At 40.3% G+C, this 17242-nt stretch overlaps 1 protein-coding gene across 9 annotated transcripts in view; it reads left to right on the forward strand.

Moving 5' to 3' along the window:
• Nucleotides 1–13478, forward strand: part of trim2a (tripartite motif containing 2a) — a 139795-nt gene extending 126317 nt beyond the window's left edge. For all 9 annotated transcript variants that reach the window (XM_055644325.1, XM_055644334.1, XM_055644308.1 and 6 more), the window contains 3 exons: nucleotides 4268–4338; nucleotides 10767–10907; nucleotides 11121–13478. In XM_055644325.1, the coding sequence (XP_055500300.1) occupies nucleotides 4268–4338; nucleotides 10767–10907; nucleotides 11121–11273 (365 nt within the window). In that variant the 3' untranslated portion in view covers nucleotides 11274–13478. The remainder of the gene's footprint in view (nucleotides 1–4267; nucleotides 4339–10766; nucleotides 10908–11120) is intronic.
• The last annotated feature ends 3764 nt before the right edge of the window (nucleotides 13479–17242 follow it).

Below are 17242 nucleotides of genomic sequence, written 5' to 3' on the forward strand. Positions count from 1 at the left end.
CAGTCTGAAGAAGGGTTTCGCCCCGAAATGTTGCCTCTTTCCTTCGCTCCATAGATGCTGCTGTGCCTGCTGAGTTTCTCCAGCAATTTTGTCTACCATTCTGTAACCTTTCATCTTTGTCCTTCTCCAGAGTTATCTTAAATCTTATGTTTCCTCTTATTTTGAAAACCATTCTCCCATATATCTTACAATTGGACGCAACAAAATACACTATTTCCTGAGCAGTTATATTGCCCTCGGCATAGTTGACAACCTCCAGTGTTTATTTTAACAAAACAGGCTGTGCTGTGGAACCTAAACACCATGATAAAGATATGTGTTGTCTCACTAACGTCCTTCAAGTTCCCACTGTTGGCCACCCCACCCCACCACCACCTTGGGTAAGATCTTGGGTTAAAATTTATGAACTATTTGTCTGCTTCGTAATTTTAAAATTTTCCTACATCAGTCCTTAATAAATATATTTTTTCTCTGTTTTTTCCACGGAGAAAGACATGAAGGTTAGGGAATTTGGGAAATCCAGTGATGAAGTCCAACATGGTATAACGTTTCATCACCACCATGTGACACCATGTTCAGGGAATTATGTACTTGTCCTGCACGATCCCTTGAGGGGCCGCACGGTGGCGTAGCGGTAGAGTTGCTGCCACACAGCGCCAGTCACCCGGGTTCCATCCTGACTATGTCTTGTCTGTACGGAGTTTGTACGTTCTCCCCGTGACCTGCCTGGGTTTTCTCCAAGATCTTCGGTTTCCTCCCACACTCCAAAGACGTACAGGTTTGTAAGTTAATTGGCTTGGTATAAATGTAAATTGTCCCTAGTGTGTGTAGGACTAGTGTTGGTGTGCGGGGATCGCTGGTTGGTGCAGACCCGGTGGGCCGAAAGGCCTGTTTCCGCGTTGTATCTCTATACAAAACTAAAAGTGAGTCCATCTTACAGTCGGAGATGCTAGATGCACCAAAAAGCATGAAGATAGCTAAGTCTCCAGGTATGGAGATTTCAAGGATAATTATCAGATGCTAAAGAAGAATTAGCAGGTTGATATATATATTTATATATAAATCATTGTTTCTTCTTCTTGCATATGGCGTGCACAGCCTAAAGTTGTAAGACAACTTGTTCTGTTTGATCTTCTGTTTGTGCACACCAGGCTGATTGCATTTGTCGAAACAGGGTGGACCACGTGAAGGTTGCAATCTCCCACCCCAATCATTGTTTGACTCGGGTGAGGTGACTCGTGTTGTGCATCTGTGTAAGGGTAGCAAAGAAAACCCTGGGAACTCTGGACCAGCCGGAGGTTGCGGGGGGAAACTTGATAAATACTTCTATAAAATACTTCTAGATATTTCTTCTTATTACTACATTATATTGCTTAAATACTTCTAAGTATGCATATACTTGCATAAAATTATGAGAGGCATTAATAGGGTGTACTTTCGTAACCTTTTTGCCAGGATGGAAATATCAATTTGCCATTTAGGGCCAGGCTAATTTTGAAGGCATTATAAAGGAAACTACAAAGGTTGAGTAGGCGATGCTGTTGCACTTGAAGTCTAATAATTAGAAGGATTTAAAAAGTGAGACAGGAAGAATTCAGTGATATCACGTTCCAGTTAAAGAGTGATGAGCAAGGCTGGCAGGATAGCGAATCCTGGTTGACAAGAAAAACAGAACGTGAAGCTGCTCTGACAGACAAAGTCAATTTTATTCATCACATGCACCCGAAGGTGCAGTGAAATGAATTTGTCAGCACTGATACACTTAAAAAGAACACACAATACACAATAAGATTTAACACAAACATCCACCACAGCATTCTTCATTGTGGGGGAAGGCACAAAGTTCAGTCAGTCCTCCTCCTTTGTTCACCCATGGTCGGGGCCATGAACCCTCCGTGGTCGCCGCTATGGATGACCCGATGTACAGGCCCTCTCGTCGGAATGATCAAAACTCCAAAGTCGGGATGGTCAAGCACACTCCGCGGCTTGGAGGTCCCGAATCAGCACTTTCCTATCGGATTTCACTGTGCCATCTGGCACATGTGACAAATAAATGTATCTTGTATCTTGAAACCGCGGCTTCAGGATGTTATAGGCCGCAGGCCGACAGTCGGAGCTATACCCCCCCCACCCCCCATCCCATCCGCCCTGCCACAATAATCTTGAAGAAAGGTGCTGATTTCAAACGTCGCCTATCCACGTGCTTCAGAGATGCCACCTGCCCCTCTGAGTGACTCCAGCACTTTGTCTTTTTATATGCATGTTTATCTCCCCACACCTGAAACTGCACATCAGCTCAAAAGCAGCCTTAATTGTAAATTGTGTTAGCTTTGAATGTTAACTTGGGATAAACAGAATAAAACAGTACACTCATCTTTATTCCGTAATAGCCTTATGATGAGCAGAATTATTTTTGGCGATGAGGAGAAATTTCAGTCAGAGGGTGGTGAATCTGTGGAATTCTTTGCCACCAAAGGCTGTGGAGGCCAAGTCAATGGATATTTTTAACGCAGTGATAGATGCCGAATGGCCTAATTCTACTTCTATCCCTTTATCATAATCATACTTTATTAGCCAAGTATGTTTTGCAACATACGAGGAATTTGATTTACCATAAGTCGTACCATTAAAAAGCAACAGAACACACAAAGTACATTTTAACATAAACATCCACCACAGTGACTCCTCCACATTCATCACTGTGATGTAAGGCGAAAAAAAAAAGTTCAACATCTTCCCTTCTTTGTTCCTCCATGGTCGGGGGCCTCGAGCCTTCCGTTGACGGGACGATCTTGGCTCCCGTAGCCAGCGGCGGGCCCTCCGCATTGGGCCGATCAAGCTCCTGCATCGGGGGTTGTCAGTTCCCATGCCGGGTTCGGGCTGGTCGAACCTCTTGCGGCTTGTTGCTTCCCTACATCGGTCTCTACCCGAGACTGCGTGCTCCGCGATGTTGAAATCCGCAGGCCACGGTTGGAGCATGGATCCCAGGCAAGGGGTCGCAGGCGCCGATGGTAATCCCATGTCCCCGCGGTGGGGCTCAAAGTCAGGCCTCCAGCTCCATGATGTTAGGCCGCAGAGCGACCGGAGATATGATCTGGAAAACAATCTCATCTCCGGCAAGGTAAGAGATTGAAAAAAAGTTTCCCCCCACCCCCACATAAAACAAACCAGAGAACATTAACACAAACTTTTAAAACACACTAAAAATAACAAAAAAACAACGAAAAATCAGACAGACTGTTGACGAGGCTGCCATCGTATGGTGCCCCCTTGTGGTATCCCTTATGAATAGCCACACTCTGAGGCTACCACACTCACAGCTTGCAGTCGCCGTTCCAGTTGCCGGTTTTTCAGGCGATTGCCTGCAACTTGACAGTCACCGGCAGTCGCCTGAAAAATCGCCTAAGTGTGCACTATGTTGAACGTCATGTATCACTTGAGCTTTCTGATGCACTCTGTATGTCCATTTCCTATCATTTTTACTACATGCGCTTCACATAACTTTGTTCTGTAATTTGACCTCATTAGAACTGTTATCCTTGGAAGTAGCAAAATCCCAAACCGACTTGCAATGATAAACCACAATACCTTTCCAGCCATTTATCAAACCATTGAAAATTACAGGCACTGAACAATATAATTTGTAATTTAGCAGTTTGCTAGAATAATGCAAATAATTTCAAATATCTTATCCTTCCTTTAACTGTTGTTTAAATTTGATCTTAACTGCTACCTTTTACAAACTTCCAGTAACTCACTACATCATCTGATTTATGAATAAAAATTTACTTTCTAGGATATATCAAATGCCTTTTATTTCGTCTTTGTTCTTGTATACAGCTTTTTAATAAAATCCAATGTTTCTGGTACATACAATATATACATTACAGGATTTGTGTTTCTGAAAAATGTTGTGTATCAGGCCACTTCACCTGTATGTGAAAAATGAGGAGAAAAATCGATTTTTGCATTGATTTATTGACTTTTTTCCACACGAATATCATGAGAGCAAATTTTATTCCAACTTTCAAATTTTGGGCAGTGATTTCTGAATTCTATTAGAACAAATTTTATATCCTAAATGGTCATAAGACGGGAGAACCCTGTACAAAGGTAAATCGAATTGCATTGTATTACTCAGTTTGCTTATATAAAACGGATTCATTTTCATCAAAAAGGCAACTTGCTTTTTAAACTGTTAGAATGAATAGTGTATTCAAAATACAAATGTTCTTGAAGTAAATTGCTCTTAAACTCTGTCTTCCAGGTCCGCATTTTGCAGCAGTAAACAACAATAATGAAATCATTGTTACTGATTTTCATAACCATTCTGTTAAGGTAAAGAAAACTCTGCACGCTTTTAATCTGTTTGACACTAATTTGTTTACAGGTGATCAAAAGCTGGACATTACTTCTATGTCATGCCAAAAATAGGCACACGATACTGGAGTAATTCAGCGGGTCAAGCAGCATCTCTGGAGAACAAGAATACATGACGTTTCAGGTCTGGACCCTTCTCCAGGCTGAAGGAAGGTCTTGACCCGAAACGTCACCTATCCATGTTCTCCAGGGATGCTGCCTGACCTGCCGAGTTACTCAAGCATTTTTTTGGCTTTTTCTTTTAAGGTAAATTAGAAAATGTAGTTCCATGTTTCTATCTTGTCATTGGATGCAGTTTACTTTTATCTGGTAACAATCTGACATAGAAACCCAAGGCGCCTCATAAGGTTGTACTGGGTTTACACACTAGGACTCTAAATTGACCTTCTGTGATTATTTTTTTGCTGGTAAAATGAATAGACATCACATTCATTACAGCCATTAACTATTAACTAGCTAAAACCCAGCGCTCTGGATTCTAAAAATATCGCTACCAGCTGGAGCGCTATGGGCTTTAAACATAGTGCTATGGCCACAGCGCTATGGGTCACAGACTTCAGGAGAAGTCTCGTATAACAATGAGTCTTTGGAATTCTCTTTGCCCCTTTGATTATTTTTCAGGCAGTGGTAGAATTCTGGGTAAGCCTAGTGGTGAAAGGTTACCAGTCGGATTACAGATACATTGGGATTGGCCTTGATGTTAAAGAAAGGTGGGTGGGCTCAAGGGGTAGAGAAGGAGGGGTGGAGAGAGGGAAGGGTGGAGAGAGGGAAGGGTGGAGAGAGGGAGAGGATGGAGAAGGGAGGGATGGAGAGGGAGAGAGAGGGAGGGAGAGAGGGAGGAAGGGAATAAGAGAGGGAGGGAGAAATAAAAGGAATAAGGAGGGAGAGGGATGGAGGGAGGGAGGGAGAGAGAGAAAGAGGGAGCGAGGGAGGGGGAGACTTCCAAAATGGCTTCTACAGTAGGAGTAGTTTGCCTCCCTGGTGCCAGGGTCAGGGATGTGTCTGAACGTGTCCAAGAAATCCTGAAATGGGTGGGAGAGGAGCCTGAGGTTGTGGTACATATAGGTACCAACGACATGGGTAAAAAAAGAGAAGAGGTCCTGAAAGAAGAATTTAGGGAGTTAGGTAGAGAGTTAAGGACTGCAAAGGTAACAATCTTAGGATTACTGCCTGTGCCACGCGACAGTGAGAGTAGGAATGGAGTGAGGTGGAGGATAAATGAGTGGATGAGGGACTGGTGCAGTGGGTATGGATTCAAGTTTCTGGATCATTGGGACCTCTTTTGGGGAAGGTGCGACCTGTACAGAAAGGACGGGTTGCACTTGAACTCGAGGGGGACCAATATCCTGGCAGGGAGATTTGCAAAGGCTACTGGGGAGACTTTAAACTAGTATGGTTGGGGGGAGGGACTCAAATTGGGAAAGCTAACAGTCAGTGTGTGAGGCAGGAGGCAGAGAATGGTAGCACTCTGACCCAAAATGTAGGGGGGAGAGAAGAAAAAGACAATAAACAGAGAATAAGAGAGGGTGGGTTTCTTAAATGTGTATATTTTAATGCTAGGAGCATTGTAAGAAAGGTGGATGAACTTAGAGCCTGGATTGACACCTGGAAGTATGATGTTGTGGCGATCAGTGAAACATGGTTGCAGGAGGGCTGTGATTGGAAACTAAATATTCCAGGATTTCGTTGCTTCAGGTGTGATAGCATTGGAGGGGCAAGAGGTGGAGGTGTTGCATTGCTTATCAGGGAAGATATTACAGCAGTGCTTTGGCAGGATAGATTAGAGGGCTCGTCTAGGGAGGCTATTTGGGTGGAACTGAGAAATGGGAAAGGGGTAGCAACACTTATAGGGGTGTATTATAGACCGCCAAATGGGGAGCGAAAATTGGAAGAGCAAATATGTAAGAGATATTGCAGATATTAGTAGTAAGCACAAGGTAGTGATTGGGGGAGATTTCAATTTTCCACACATAGACTGGGAAACACATTCTGTAAATGGGCTGGATGGGTTGGAGTTTGTAAAATGTGTGCAGGATAGTTTTTTGCAGCAATACATAGAAGTATCTACTAGAGAAGGGGCGGTGCTGGACCTCCTGTTAGGAAATGAGACGGGTCAGGTGGCAGAGGTATGCGTTGGGGATGCGAAAGTATTTAAAGGGAGTAAATTATGACAGTTAGTTTTATGGGAAAGATGTGGAAGAGAAATGGAGGATATTTAAAGGTGAAATTTTAAGAGTACAGAATCTTTATGTCCCTGTTCAATTGAAAGGAAATAGTAAAAATTGGAAAGAGCCATGTTTTTCAAGGGAAATTGGACACGGTTCGGAAAAAGAGAGAGATCTACAATAATTATAGGCAGCATGGAGTAAATGAGGTGCTTGAGGAGTATAAAGAATGTAAAAAGAATCTTAAGAAATAAATTAGAAAAGCTAAAAGATATGAGGTTGCTTTGGCAAGTAAGGTGAAAGTAAATCCAAAGCGTTTCTACAGCTATATTAATAGCAAAAGGATAACGAGGGATAAAATTGGTCCATTAGAGAGTCAGAGTGGACAGCTATCTGCAGAGCCAAAAGAGATGGGGGAGATATTGAACAATTTATTTTCTTCGGTATTCACCAAGGAGAAGGATATTGAATTATGTGAGGTAAGGGAAACAAGTAGAGTAGCTATGGAAACTATGAGATTTAAAGAAGAGGAAGTACTGACACTTTTGAGAAATATAAAAGTGGATAAGTCTCCAGGTCCGGACAGGATATTCCCTAGGACATTGAGGGAAGTTCGTGTAGAAATAGCAGAGGCTATGACAGAAATATTTCAAATGTCATTAGAAACGGGAATAGTGCCGGAGGATTGGCGTACTGCGCATGTTGTTCCATTGTTTAAAAAGGGGTCTAAGAGTAAACCTAGCAATTATAGACCTGTTAAGTTGACGTTAGTGGTGGGCAAATTAATGGAAAGGATACTTAGAGATAATATATATAAGCATCTGGATACACAGGGCCTGATTAGGAACAGTCAACATGGATTTGTGCCTGGAAGGTCATGTTTGACTAATCTTGAATTTTATGAAGAGGTTACTCGGGAAATTGATGAGGGTAAAGCAGTGGATGTTGTATATATGGACTTCAGTAAGGCCTTTGACAAGGTTCCTAACGGAAGGTTGGTTAAGAAGGTTCAATTGTTGGGTATTAATGGTGGAGTAGCAAGATGGATTCAACAGTGGCTGAATGGGAGGTGCCAGAGAGTAATGGTGGATGGTTGTTTGTCAGGTTGAAGGCCAGTGACTAGTGGGGTGCCACAGGGATCTGTGTTGGGTCCACTGTTGTTTGTCATGTACATCAATGATCTGGGTGATGGTGTGGTAAATTGGATTAGTAAGTATGCAGATGATACTAAGATAGGTGGGGTTGTGGATAATGAAGTAGATTTTCAAAGTCTACAGAGAGATTTATGCCAGTTGGAAGAGCGGGCTGAAAGATGGCAGATGGAGTTTAATGCTGATAAATGTGAGGTGATAAATGTGAGGTGATTAAATTGAAGGATAATCAATATTTTAAATATATACAGGTATGTGACTTTATGAAGAAACATACACATAGATTTCAAACTATATTTTTAGATCCTTTAGAAGAAGCAATGAATATCAAGGCTGATTCACAAAAATTAATATCATACTTTTATAATAATATATTAAATAGAGAATCACCCTCAACAGAAGCATTAAGGGAAGATTGGGAACAAGAGCTAATGACAAAGATCTCGAAGGATAGATGGGAAAAATATTTGATGAATACACATAACTGTTCTATTAATGCAAGACATAATTTAATTCAATTCAAATTATTACATAGACTATATTATTCAAAAACGAGGTTGAATAAATTTTATCCAAACGTCTCTCCCAGATGCGATAAATGTTTGTTTCAAAACGCTAATATAACACACTCATTTGTTGGATGTACAAAGTTGAATAAATTTTGGAGTGATATATTTGATATATTTACAAAGATTTTCAAGTCAAGAATAGAACCCAAAACGGAATGGATTATATTTGGAATAATAGGAGAAGATACCAATTTAAATAAAGATCAAAATGTTTTTTTTAATTATGGGTTAATAATTGGAAAGAAATTGATACTTAAATTTTGGAAAAATACAACCACACCAACTGTTAAAATGTGGATTAGGAATATGATGGACATAGCACGCCTTGAAGAAATGAGACTCCGACTAATAGATAAATATGACCAATTCTTAAAGAGTTGGTCTCCTTTCATCGACTTTTTGGAATCATGTGATGCAGCGGTGCCGTAAGGATTGCCGATTTCAGTTCATGACGCGGATAGAGCTACATCTCCGAATACAGATTTGAAAAATTCTCTTTTAAGGGGCCTTCTCTTCTATTTCTACTTTCCTCTTTCTCTCTTCCTTTTTTTATTTTTTATATACACACTTCACGTTTTTCTACTCTCTACCATCTATTTTTCCACTTTTTCCCCTTTCTATTGCTTTCTTTTTCTTGTTCTGCTTACTTCTTTCTTATAACATAAAACTAGAGGTTGTACATAGAATGGATTACGGTATTACATAGTTGGCACCTAAAATTAGGTGCCATTGTACTGTTTTGTGCTGTATTAACTTCTAATAAAATAAACAAAAAAAAAATTTAAAAAAATGTGAGGTGCTACATCTTGGCAGGACAAATCAAAATAGGACGCACGTGGTAAATGGTAGGGAATTGAAGAATGCAGGTGAACAGAGGGATATGGGAATAACTGTGCACAGTTCCCTGAAAGTGAAATCTCATGTAGATAGGGTGGTAAAGAAAGCTGTTGGTGTGCTGGCCTTTATAAATCAGAGCATTGAGTATAGAAGTTGGGATGTAATGTTAAAATTGTACAAGGCATTTGTGAGGTCAATTCTGGAGTATGGTGTACAATTTTGGTCGCCTAATTATAGGAAGGATGTCAACAAAATAGAGAGAGTACAGAGGAGATTTACTAGAATGTTGCCTGGGTTTCAGCAACTAAGTTACAGAGAAAGGTTGAACAAGTTAGGGCTTTATTCTTTGGGGCGCAGAAGGTTAAGGGGGGACTTGATAGAGGTCTTTAAAATGATGAGAGGGATAGACAGAGTTGACGTGGATAAGCTTTTCCCACTGAGAGTAGGGAAGATTCAAACAAGGGGACATGACTTGAGAATTAAGGGACAGAAGTTTAGGGGTAACATGAGGGGGAACTTCTTTACTCAGAGAGTGGTGGCTGCGTGGAATGAGCTTCCAGTGAAGGTGGTGGAGGCAGGTTCATTTTTAACATTTAAAAATAAATTGGATAGTTATATGGACGGGAAAGGAATGGAGGGTTATGGTCTGAGCGCTGGTATATGGGACTGGGGAGAATATGTGTTCGGCATGGACTAGAAGGGTCGAGATGGCCTGTTTCCGTGCTGTAATTGTTATATGGTTATATGGTTACATCATAATCTGGTGCTAAAAGCAGGAAGCAGCCAATCAAACAGCAATATACAACGAGATGGCAATGAATGCACTGTCAAGTAAGGTGCGCAGAAGACATGTCAATTGGTAGCAAAGTTATGCATTCTTGTACTCTGTGAAACCAAAATGTATAAAAATGGCCTTTATTAAAATCTGACAATGTGCACTTTAACCACATGTGATTTATTTTCTATTGCAAATCTCAAATTATGGCGGGTACTGTACCAGTATATATCTGATTTGACCAAAAATGCCAATTGTCCGATTGGTAAATTTGCAGGCTACACTACAACTGGTAGATCTGTGGCTAGTGAGGAAGTTCATCAAAGGGTGCAGATCACCTTAAAGTGATTGGCACTCTTGTCATAGGGATAAAGGCTATAAATTGGGTTATCTATGCCTTTCAAAATTGTATGTACTTCCATCAGATCTTCCTCAACCAATGATTCTCCTGTGAAATCGATCCAAGTTTGTCCAACCTCTCCTGACAGCAAATACTCTCTCATCCAGGCAATGTCCCGGTGAACCTCTTATGCACCCTCTCCAAAGCCTCCATGAACATGTAATGTGGTGACTAGAACTGCAGACAATGCTCCAAATGTGGCAGCTGCAACATGACTTGCCAACGTTTATACTCAACCATCAACAATTAATTATGCAAGATTAAACTTTATAAGAAAACTTTCCATTCCTGGTATGGATTAAGATGGATTGATGATTCACAATTCAATGTGTTTTGAATTCAATATTTCTGCATGTATAAATTAAAACCAGCATTTTTTTGTTTTTGCCTTTTCAAAGACAAAATTGGTATATTCAAAATTAAATATGGAATTATAAGCATCAAATGTGTATTATTAGCTTGTACATCATATCTTTCTTTTACATGGAGGTGTTCAATACAGATGGTGAGTTTGTGTTAAAATTTGGATCGAATGGTGAAGGAAATGGCCAATTCAATGCTCCTACGGGCGTGGCAGTGGATGCCAATGGAAATATCATTGTTGCTGACTGGGGAAACAGTCGTATACAGGTAATGGCTTCAATTGTGAAACTGCGTTATTCGTAAGTTTGCTTTTCAGTTACCTTGTTACCAATAATTGATAAGTGGACACACATTTAAAACAAGTCTTTTCATAGACTGCATTCCCCCCCCCCCCCCTAGTTTTTATAAAGAAGTGGAATATCGTGACCGTTGGGAGAAGCGTTAATTCAAGTTTTCACTTTCTTTTATTTTTCTTAACAGGTCTTTGATGGAAATGGATCATTCCTCTCATATATTAACACTTCTGCAGATCCATTGTACGGCCCTCAAGGTTTAGCATTGACTTCTGATGGCCATGTGGTGGTTGCTGATTCTGGGAATCATTGCTTTAAGGTTTACCGCTATTTGCAATAGCTCTGATCTTTGGATCAACAAATCTTAACCATAGAACAGATAACCTGCATTAAGAATTAGTTCAGTTTCCCTTTACTTTTGGAGTTGCCTGTTTGGAGACTTGTTTTTGTTTGGCACTTTTTTCTCTTGCTAATTTAAGCGTCCTGCACACATGGAACAAAATGTTCAGTTTTGTACCTAAAGCTAATTTCTGCCCTTCATGATCTTATATGTTCCGGATTCACAGGAGCCAAACGATGCTGTCATAAATCTAATAAACAGAATGCGCACTTAAATTTGTAAATACAAATTAAAAGGATTATGTAGCTGGCTAACAAATCAATTTAGGAATTAAATATACTTGAGTATTATTAAAGAAACAATAGATTCATTCTGTACCGAAAGCTTTCATATCAAATGTTCCAAATTGAATAAATGGCTGCAAATGAACTGTCATTCAGATTTTTATGCCTTGTTCTCACAGCTAGCATAAAATCATAAGAGATAGGAGCAGAATTAGGCTATTCGGCCCATCAGGTCTACTCTGCCATTCAGACATGGGTGACCTATCTCTTCCTCCTAACCCCATCCTACTGCCTTCTCCCCATAACCTCTGACACCCGTGCTAATCACAAATCTATCTCTCTCTGCTTTAAATATATCCACTGACTTTGCCTCCACAGCCTTCTGCGAGAAAGAATTTCACAGATTCTCCACTGACAAAAGAGAATCCTCCTCATCTCCTTCCTAAAAGAACGTCCTTTGACTTCTCGTCCTAGACTCTCCCACTAGTGGAAACATCCTCTCTATCCAAGCTATAATTTGTTTCTAATAACCTCTGCACATTTTTCAACCTGGCCCTTATAATTCAATCCTCTTTGCATGGCAGTTACACAGTTAGAAATCATTGTCATGCATTTAAAGCATTGTCCTTTAGGGACATCGTAATGATGCAAGTCATTCAGAAAATATTCAAAGTAGCTGTTACAGGACTGACTTCAAATGGATGTACACTTCTACAGCAAATGAATGAGGAAATTAACAGCCCGTAGTACATTATACTTTACGTTGTTTGACATTTTTGAAAAACTGCATTGAATAACTGGTGATTAGTTGTTTTATTAGGTTCTCAGTTTTGATTACAAATCCATGGTGCCATCTGTATGCCATACGCCTGTTTGTTAGTTGTGCAATCTGTGAAATCGGTGAAAGGAAAATGTTTGAAAGAAATTGAAGAATAACATCTTTTAAAGTCAATGCAGCGGATGTATAAATCTACTGAGGAAAAGGATAAAAATGGAAATGCACTAACATACTCCTGTGTCATTACTTGCATTTGTTAGGTTTCTTGAAAGATTTTAGTTTAGTTTCGTCTGTTTGGGTGTTTTGATCGCATCTATTTATCCTAAAAAAAATCTCTTGCTAAGATTGCATAATTGGAGAAAACTTGGCAATCTTCTAAAGTGCACTAAAATATTAAAATATGAAAGGTCATTTACATAATTCACAACCCTATAACCGCTGTTTTACAATGAATTAATTGATGTAATGGACAATTTTGTTTGTACAAGGTTTTGGATTATGGAAAGAGAAACCATGTATTTCCTCATTAACCTATGTGGATTAGAAATTCATTATTTGGAGCAATCAGCAATCCATCTCTCCTGTGATGGTTTAAACAACAACTTTGATGCACTGGGATTGTACATTTTATTAATATTTTGTCTGTAAAAATGCTCAACAAAACTACTTGTATTTTATCTCTAATGTATTAACAAATGAATCTCTCTGTTGCCAAATGATTTGGAAACCAAGTGCCCACAGAAATTACTTGGGGAAGATATGCTCAAAGCAGTAACTAAAATATGATGCTGAAAGTGTTGGAACAATTGAAGTGTGAGTACGTTGTGATTGTAAGTTGTCCTTTTCTCCAATTTGTTGTGTTTCAGCCACATTTTGTATTGTGGGTCACAGAACGAGTAAGTGACTCTTTCACTACAACCCCTGACCAAGACTATCACAACATTCAAATTGGCATTATATGTAACAGCAAGGCTTTAACACAAATTATCTTTTTCTATCAGTAAAACGTAACATTTAGTTTAACCATGTTTAATAGGGGCAATTTATGCATTATTTGAATGTTACATGCATTCCAAAACTGTTGAAAAATTAATTGTTTTCTGTACACAAGAGGAAAAATAAAAAGTCATGCATTCTGTCTGTACATGGTTCTTTTGTATGCCTTTTGTTTCCTAAATATGACATTTGAACTATTCACGTATGTTCTAAATCTTCAGATTAATTGTAGTTTGAAAACATAATCCCATATGTGTAGTCACAGGTGTGGTGGCACAGCTCCAGCAACTTGGGTCTAGTACTGTCTGTCAGAGTCATAGTGTGGAAACAGGCCCTTCGGCCCAACTTGCCCATGCTGACCAACATGCCCCATCTACACCACTTCCACCTGCCTGCGTTTGGCCCATATCCCTCTACACCTATCCTATCCATGTACCTGTCTAACTGTTTCTTAAATGTTAACAGTTAAACGCTGATAACTATCTCAATAGCCACATCCGGCAGCTCGTTCCGTACACCCCTCGGGTTCATAGAAACATAGAAACAGAGAAATTAGGTGCAGGAGTAGGCCTATCGGCCCTTATCCCATTCATGATCATGGCTACCATCCAACTCAGTATCCCGTACCTGTTCTCTCCATAATGTTAAGAAACAGTTAATCTAACGCCCTCTTAACTATATCCAATGACAGCCACATACCCTCTGTGGCAGCTCGTTCCAGAGTACACCCTCTCGGTGTGAAAAAAGTCTTCTCATCTCGGTTTTAAATCTTTCCCCCCTTACCTTAAACCCCTGTCTTCTGGACTTCCCTAACTCGGGAACAATCCCTGCATCTAGGCAAGAGAATTTGTAAGTTTCTATAAGATCCCCTCTCAATCTTCTAAATTCTAGAGAGTATAAACCAAGTCTATCCAGTCTTTCTTCATAAGACAGTTGACATCCCAGGAATCTCTGGTGGTTTCTATACTCCCTCTATGGCATCACCTTCCTCATTTGGAGACCTAAACTGTACGCAATACTCCAGCAATGGAGTCCCAGACCTGTACAACTGCAACCTCTCCCTGACACCTGTCCAATATTATTTACACACAGTTTTGATTCCTAGTACCTGCCTATTAAATCTTTCTCCCCTCCTTAAACCCATGCTCTGGTTTAGATACCCCCACCATGGGCACCTTGTTGTGGAATTCCTCTCATGGTTTTAAAACCTCTATAAATCACGTCCATCAGGCGCAAGCTAGTTTAATTGGTAAATCTTCCTTTTTCCCCAATAAGGTAAAATTAAATTAAATCCTAATAATCTATACATAACTAAAAGTCTCATCTTATAAGTATGTATGCACAGTGCCCTCCATAATATTTGGGACAAAGACCAATCATTTATTTATTTGTATGCACTGCCCTCCATAATATTCCAAAGCTTCTGTACTCCACATTTTGAGATTTGAAATAGTAAAAATCACATGTGGTTAAAGTGCACATTGTCATATTTTATTAAAGGCCATTTTTATACATTTTGGTTTCACCATGTAGAAATTACAGCTGTGTTTATACATAGTCCCCCCATTTCAGGGCACCTTAATGTTTGGGACACATGGCTTCACAGGTGTTTGTAATTGCTCAGGTGTGTTTAATTGCCTCCTTAATGCAGGTATAAGAGAGGTCTCAGCACCTAGTCTTTCCTCCAGCCTTTCCATCGCCTTTGGAAACTTTTATTGCTGTTTATCAACATGAGGACCAAAGTTGTGCCAATGAAAGTCAAAGAAGCCATTATGAAACTGAGAAACAAGAATAAAACTTTTAGCGACATCAGCCAAACCGTAGGCTTACCAAAATCAACAGTTTGGAACATCATTAGGAAGAAAGAGAGCACTGATGAGTTACTAATCACAAAGGGACTGGCAGGCCAAGGAAGACTTCCTCAGCTGATGACATTCTCTCTATAATAAAGAAAAATCCCCAAACACCTGTCCGACAGATCAGAAACACTCTTCAGGAGTCAGGTGTGGATTTATCAATGACCACTGTCCGCAGAAGACTTCATGAACAGATATACCAAGGCTACACTGCAAGATGCAAACCACTGGTTAGCTGCAAAAATAGGATGGCCAGATTACAGTTTGCCAAGAAGTACTTAAAAGTGCAACCACAGTTCTGGAAAAAAGGTCTTGTGGACAGATGAGACAAAGATTAACATATCAGAGTGATGGCAAGAGCAAAGTATGTAGGAGAGAAGGAACTGCCCAAGATCCAAAGCATACCACCTCATCTGTAAAACACTGTGGTGGGGGTGGGCCTGGGCATGTATGGCTGCTGAAGGTACTGGCTCACTTATCTTCATTGATGATACAACTGCTGATGGTAGTAGCATAATGAATTCTGAAGTGGATAGACACATTCTATCTGCTCAAGTTCAAATAAATGCCTCAAAACTCATTTGCCGGCAGTTCATTCTACAGTAAGACAATGATCCCAAACATACTGCTAAAGCAACAAAGGGGTTTTTCAAAGCTAAAAAATGGTCAATCTATCAGTGGCCAAGTCAATCATCCGATCTGAACCCAATTGAAAATGTTTTTTATATGCTGAAGATAAAAATAGCCCTCAAAACAAGCATAAGCTAAAGATGGCTACAATACAGGCCTAGCAGAGCATCACCAGAGAAGACACCCAGCAACTGGTGATGTCCATGAATCACAGACTTCAAGCAGTCATTGCATGCAAAGGATATGCAACATAATACTAAACATTCAATTCAATTCAACTTTATTGTCATTGCACAGTTACAAGTATAGGTACAACGAAATGCAGTTTAGCGTCTGGTCATAATCATAGTGCAAGATAGGAATTTAAAAAAAATACAGAACAAGCATTAGAGTAAGAAGAGTACTGGTTAACAATGTGGATGGAGAGACCAAAGATATCTAGCGACGGGACTCCGAGTTCAGCAATGTAAATGTGTTGTTGAAAAAGCTGTTCGTCATCCTGCTAGTTCGAGACCTGAGGCTCCTGTACCGCCTCCCTGATGGGAGGAGGGCAAACAGTCCATGGTTAGGGTGAGAGGGGTCCTTGATGATCTTCCTGGCCCGTCTCAGACACCGTTTTCGGTGGAGGGCATCCATGGCAGGGAGCGGAGCACCGATGATTTGCTGAGCGGTTTTCACCACCCGTTGTAGTGCCTTCCTATCCGCTGCGGTGCAACTGCTGTACCATACCGTGAAGCAGGTGGTCAGGATGCTTTCGATGGTACAGCGGTAAAAGTTGGTCAGGATCTGGGAGGACTGGTGAGCTTTCTTGAGCCTCCTCAGGAAGTAAAGGCGCTGCTGTGCCTTTTTGATCAGTTTTGTGGTATTGGTGGTAAACATGACTACTTTCATTTACATTACATTGCTGTGTCCCAAACATTATGGTGCCCTGAAATGGGGGGGGACTGTATAAACACTGTTGTAATTTCTACATGGTGAAACCAAAATGTATAAATATGGTCTTTATTAAAATCTAACAATGTGCACTTTAACCACAAGTACTTTTTCTATTCCAAATCTCAAATTATGGAGTACAAAAGCAAATAAATAAATGATGGATCTTTGTCACAAACATTATGCAGGGCACTGTATGTGTGTTCCTGAAATATAGCCAAAGCGGTACATGATAGCATAATAATTGTTGGGGCACCTTACCATTTACCTGGGGTATGCAGTAACAAGTGTCGTTCGATTTTACAAAATATTTCCCTTAATAAATTTTAATTTGTAAATCTTCCCCAACTGTGCAGTTGGAGGGTTGCCGGGCCCGGTATCCGTGCGTGTGGAGGTGCTGGGCCCGCCGCCATTTTCAGATCGCCATTTTGACTGGCGTCACAGCGTGATCTCTGGCATCACAACGGGGGGCCCAATGGGTCATTTAGTTTA

Source organism: Leucoraja erinacea, chromosome 1, assembly GCF_028641065.1.
Source record: "Leucoraja erinacea ecotype New England chromosome 1, Leri_hhj_1, whole genome shotgun sequence".
NCBI classification, from domain to species: domain Eukaryota; kingdom Metazoa; phylum Chordata; class Chondrichthyes; order Rajiformes; family Rajidae; genus Leucoraja; species Leucoraja erinaceus.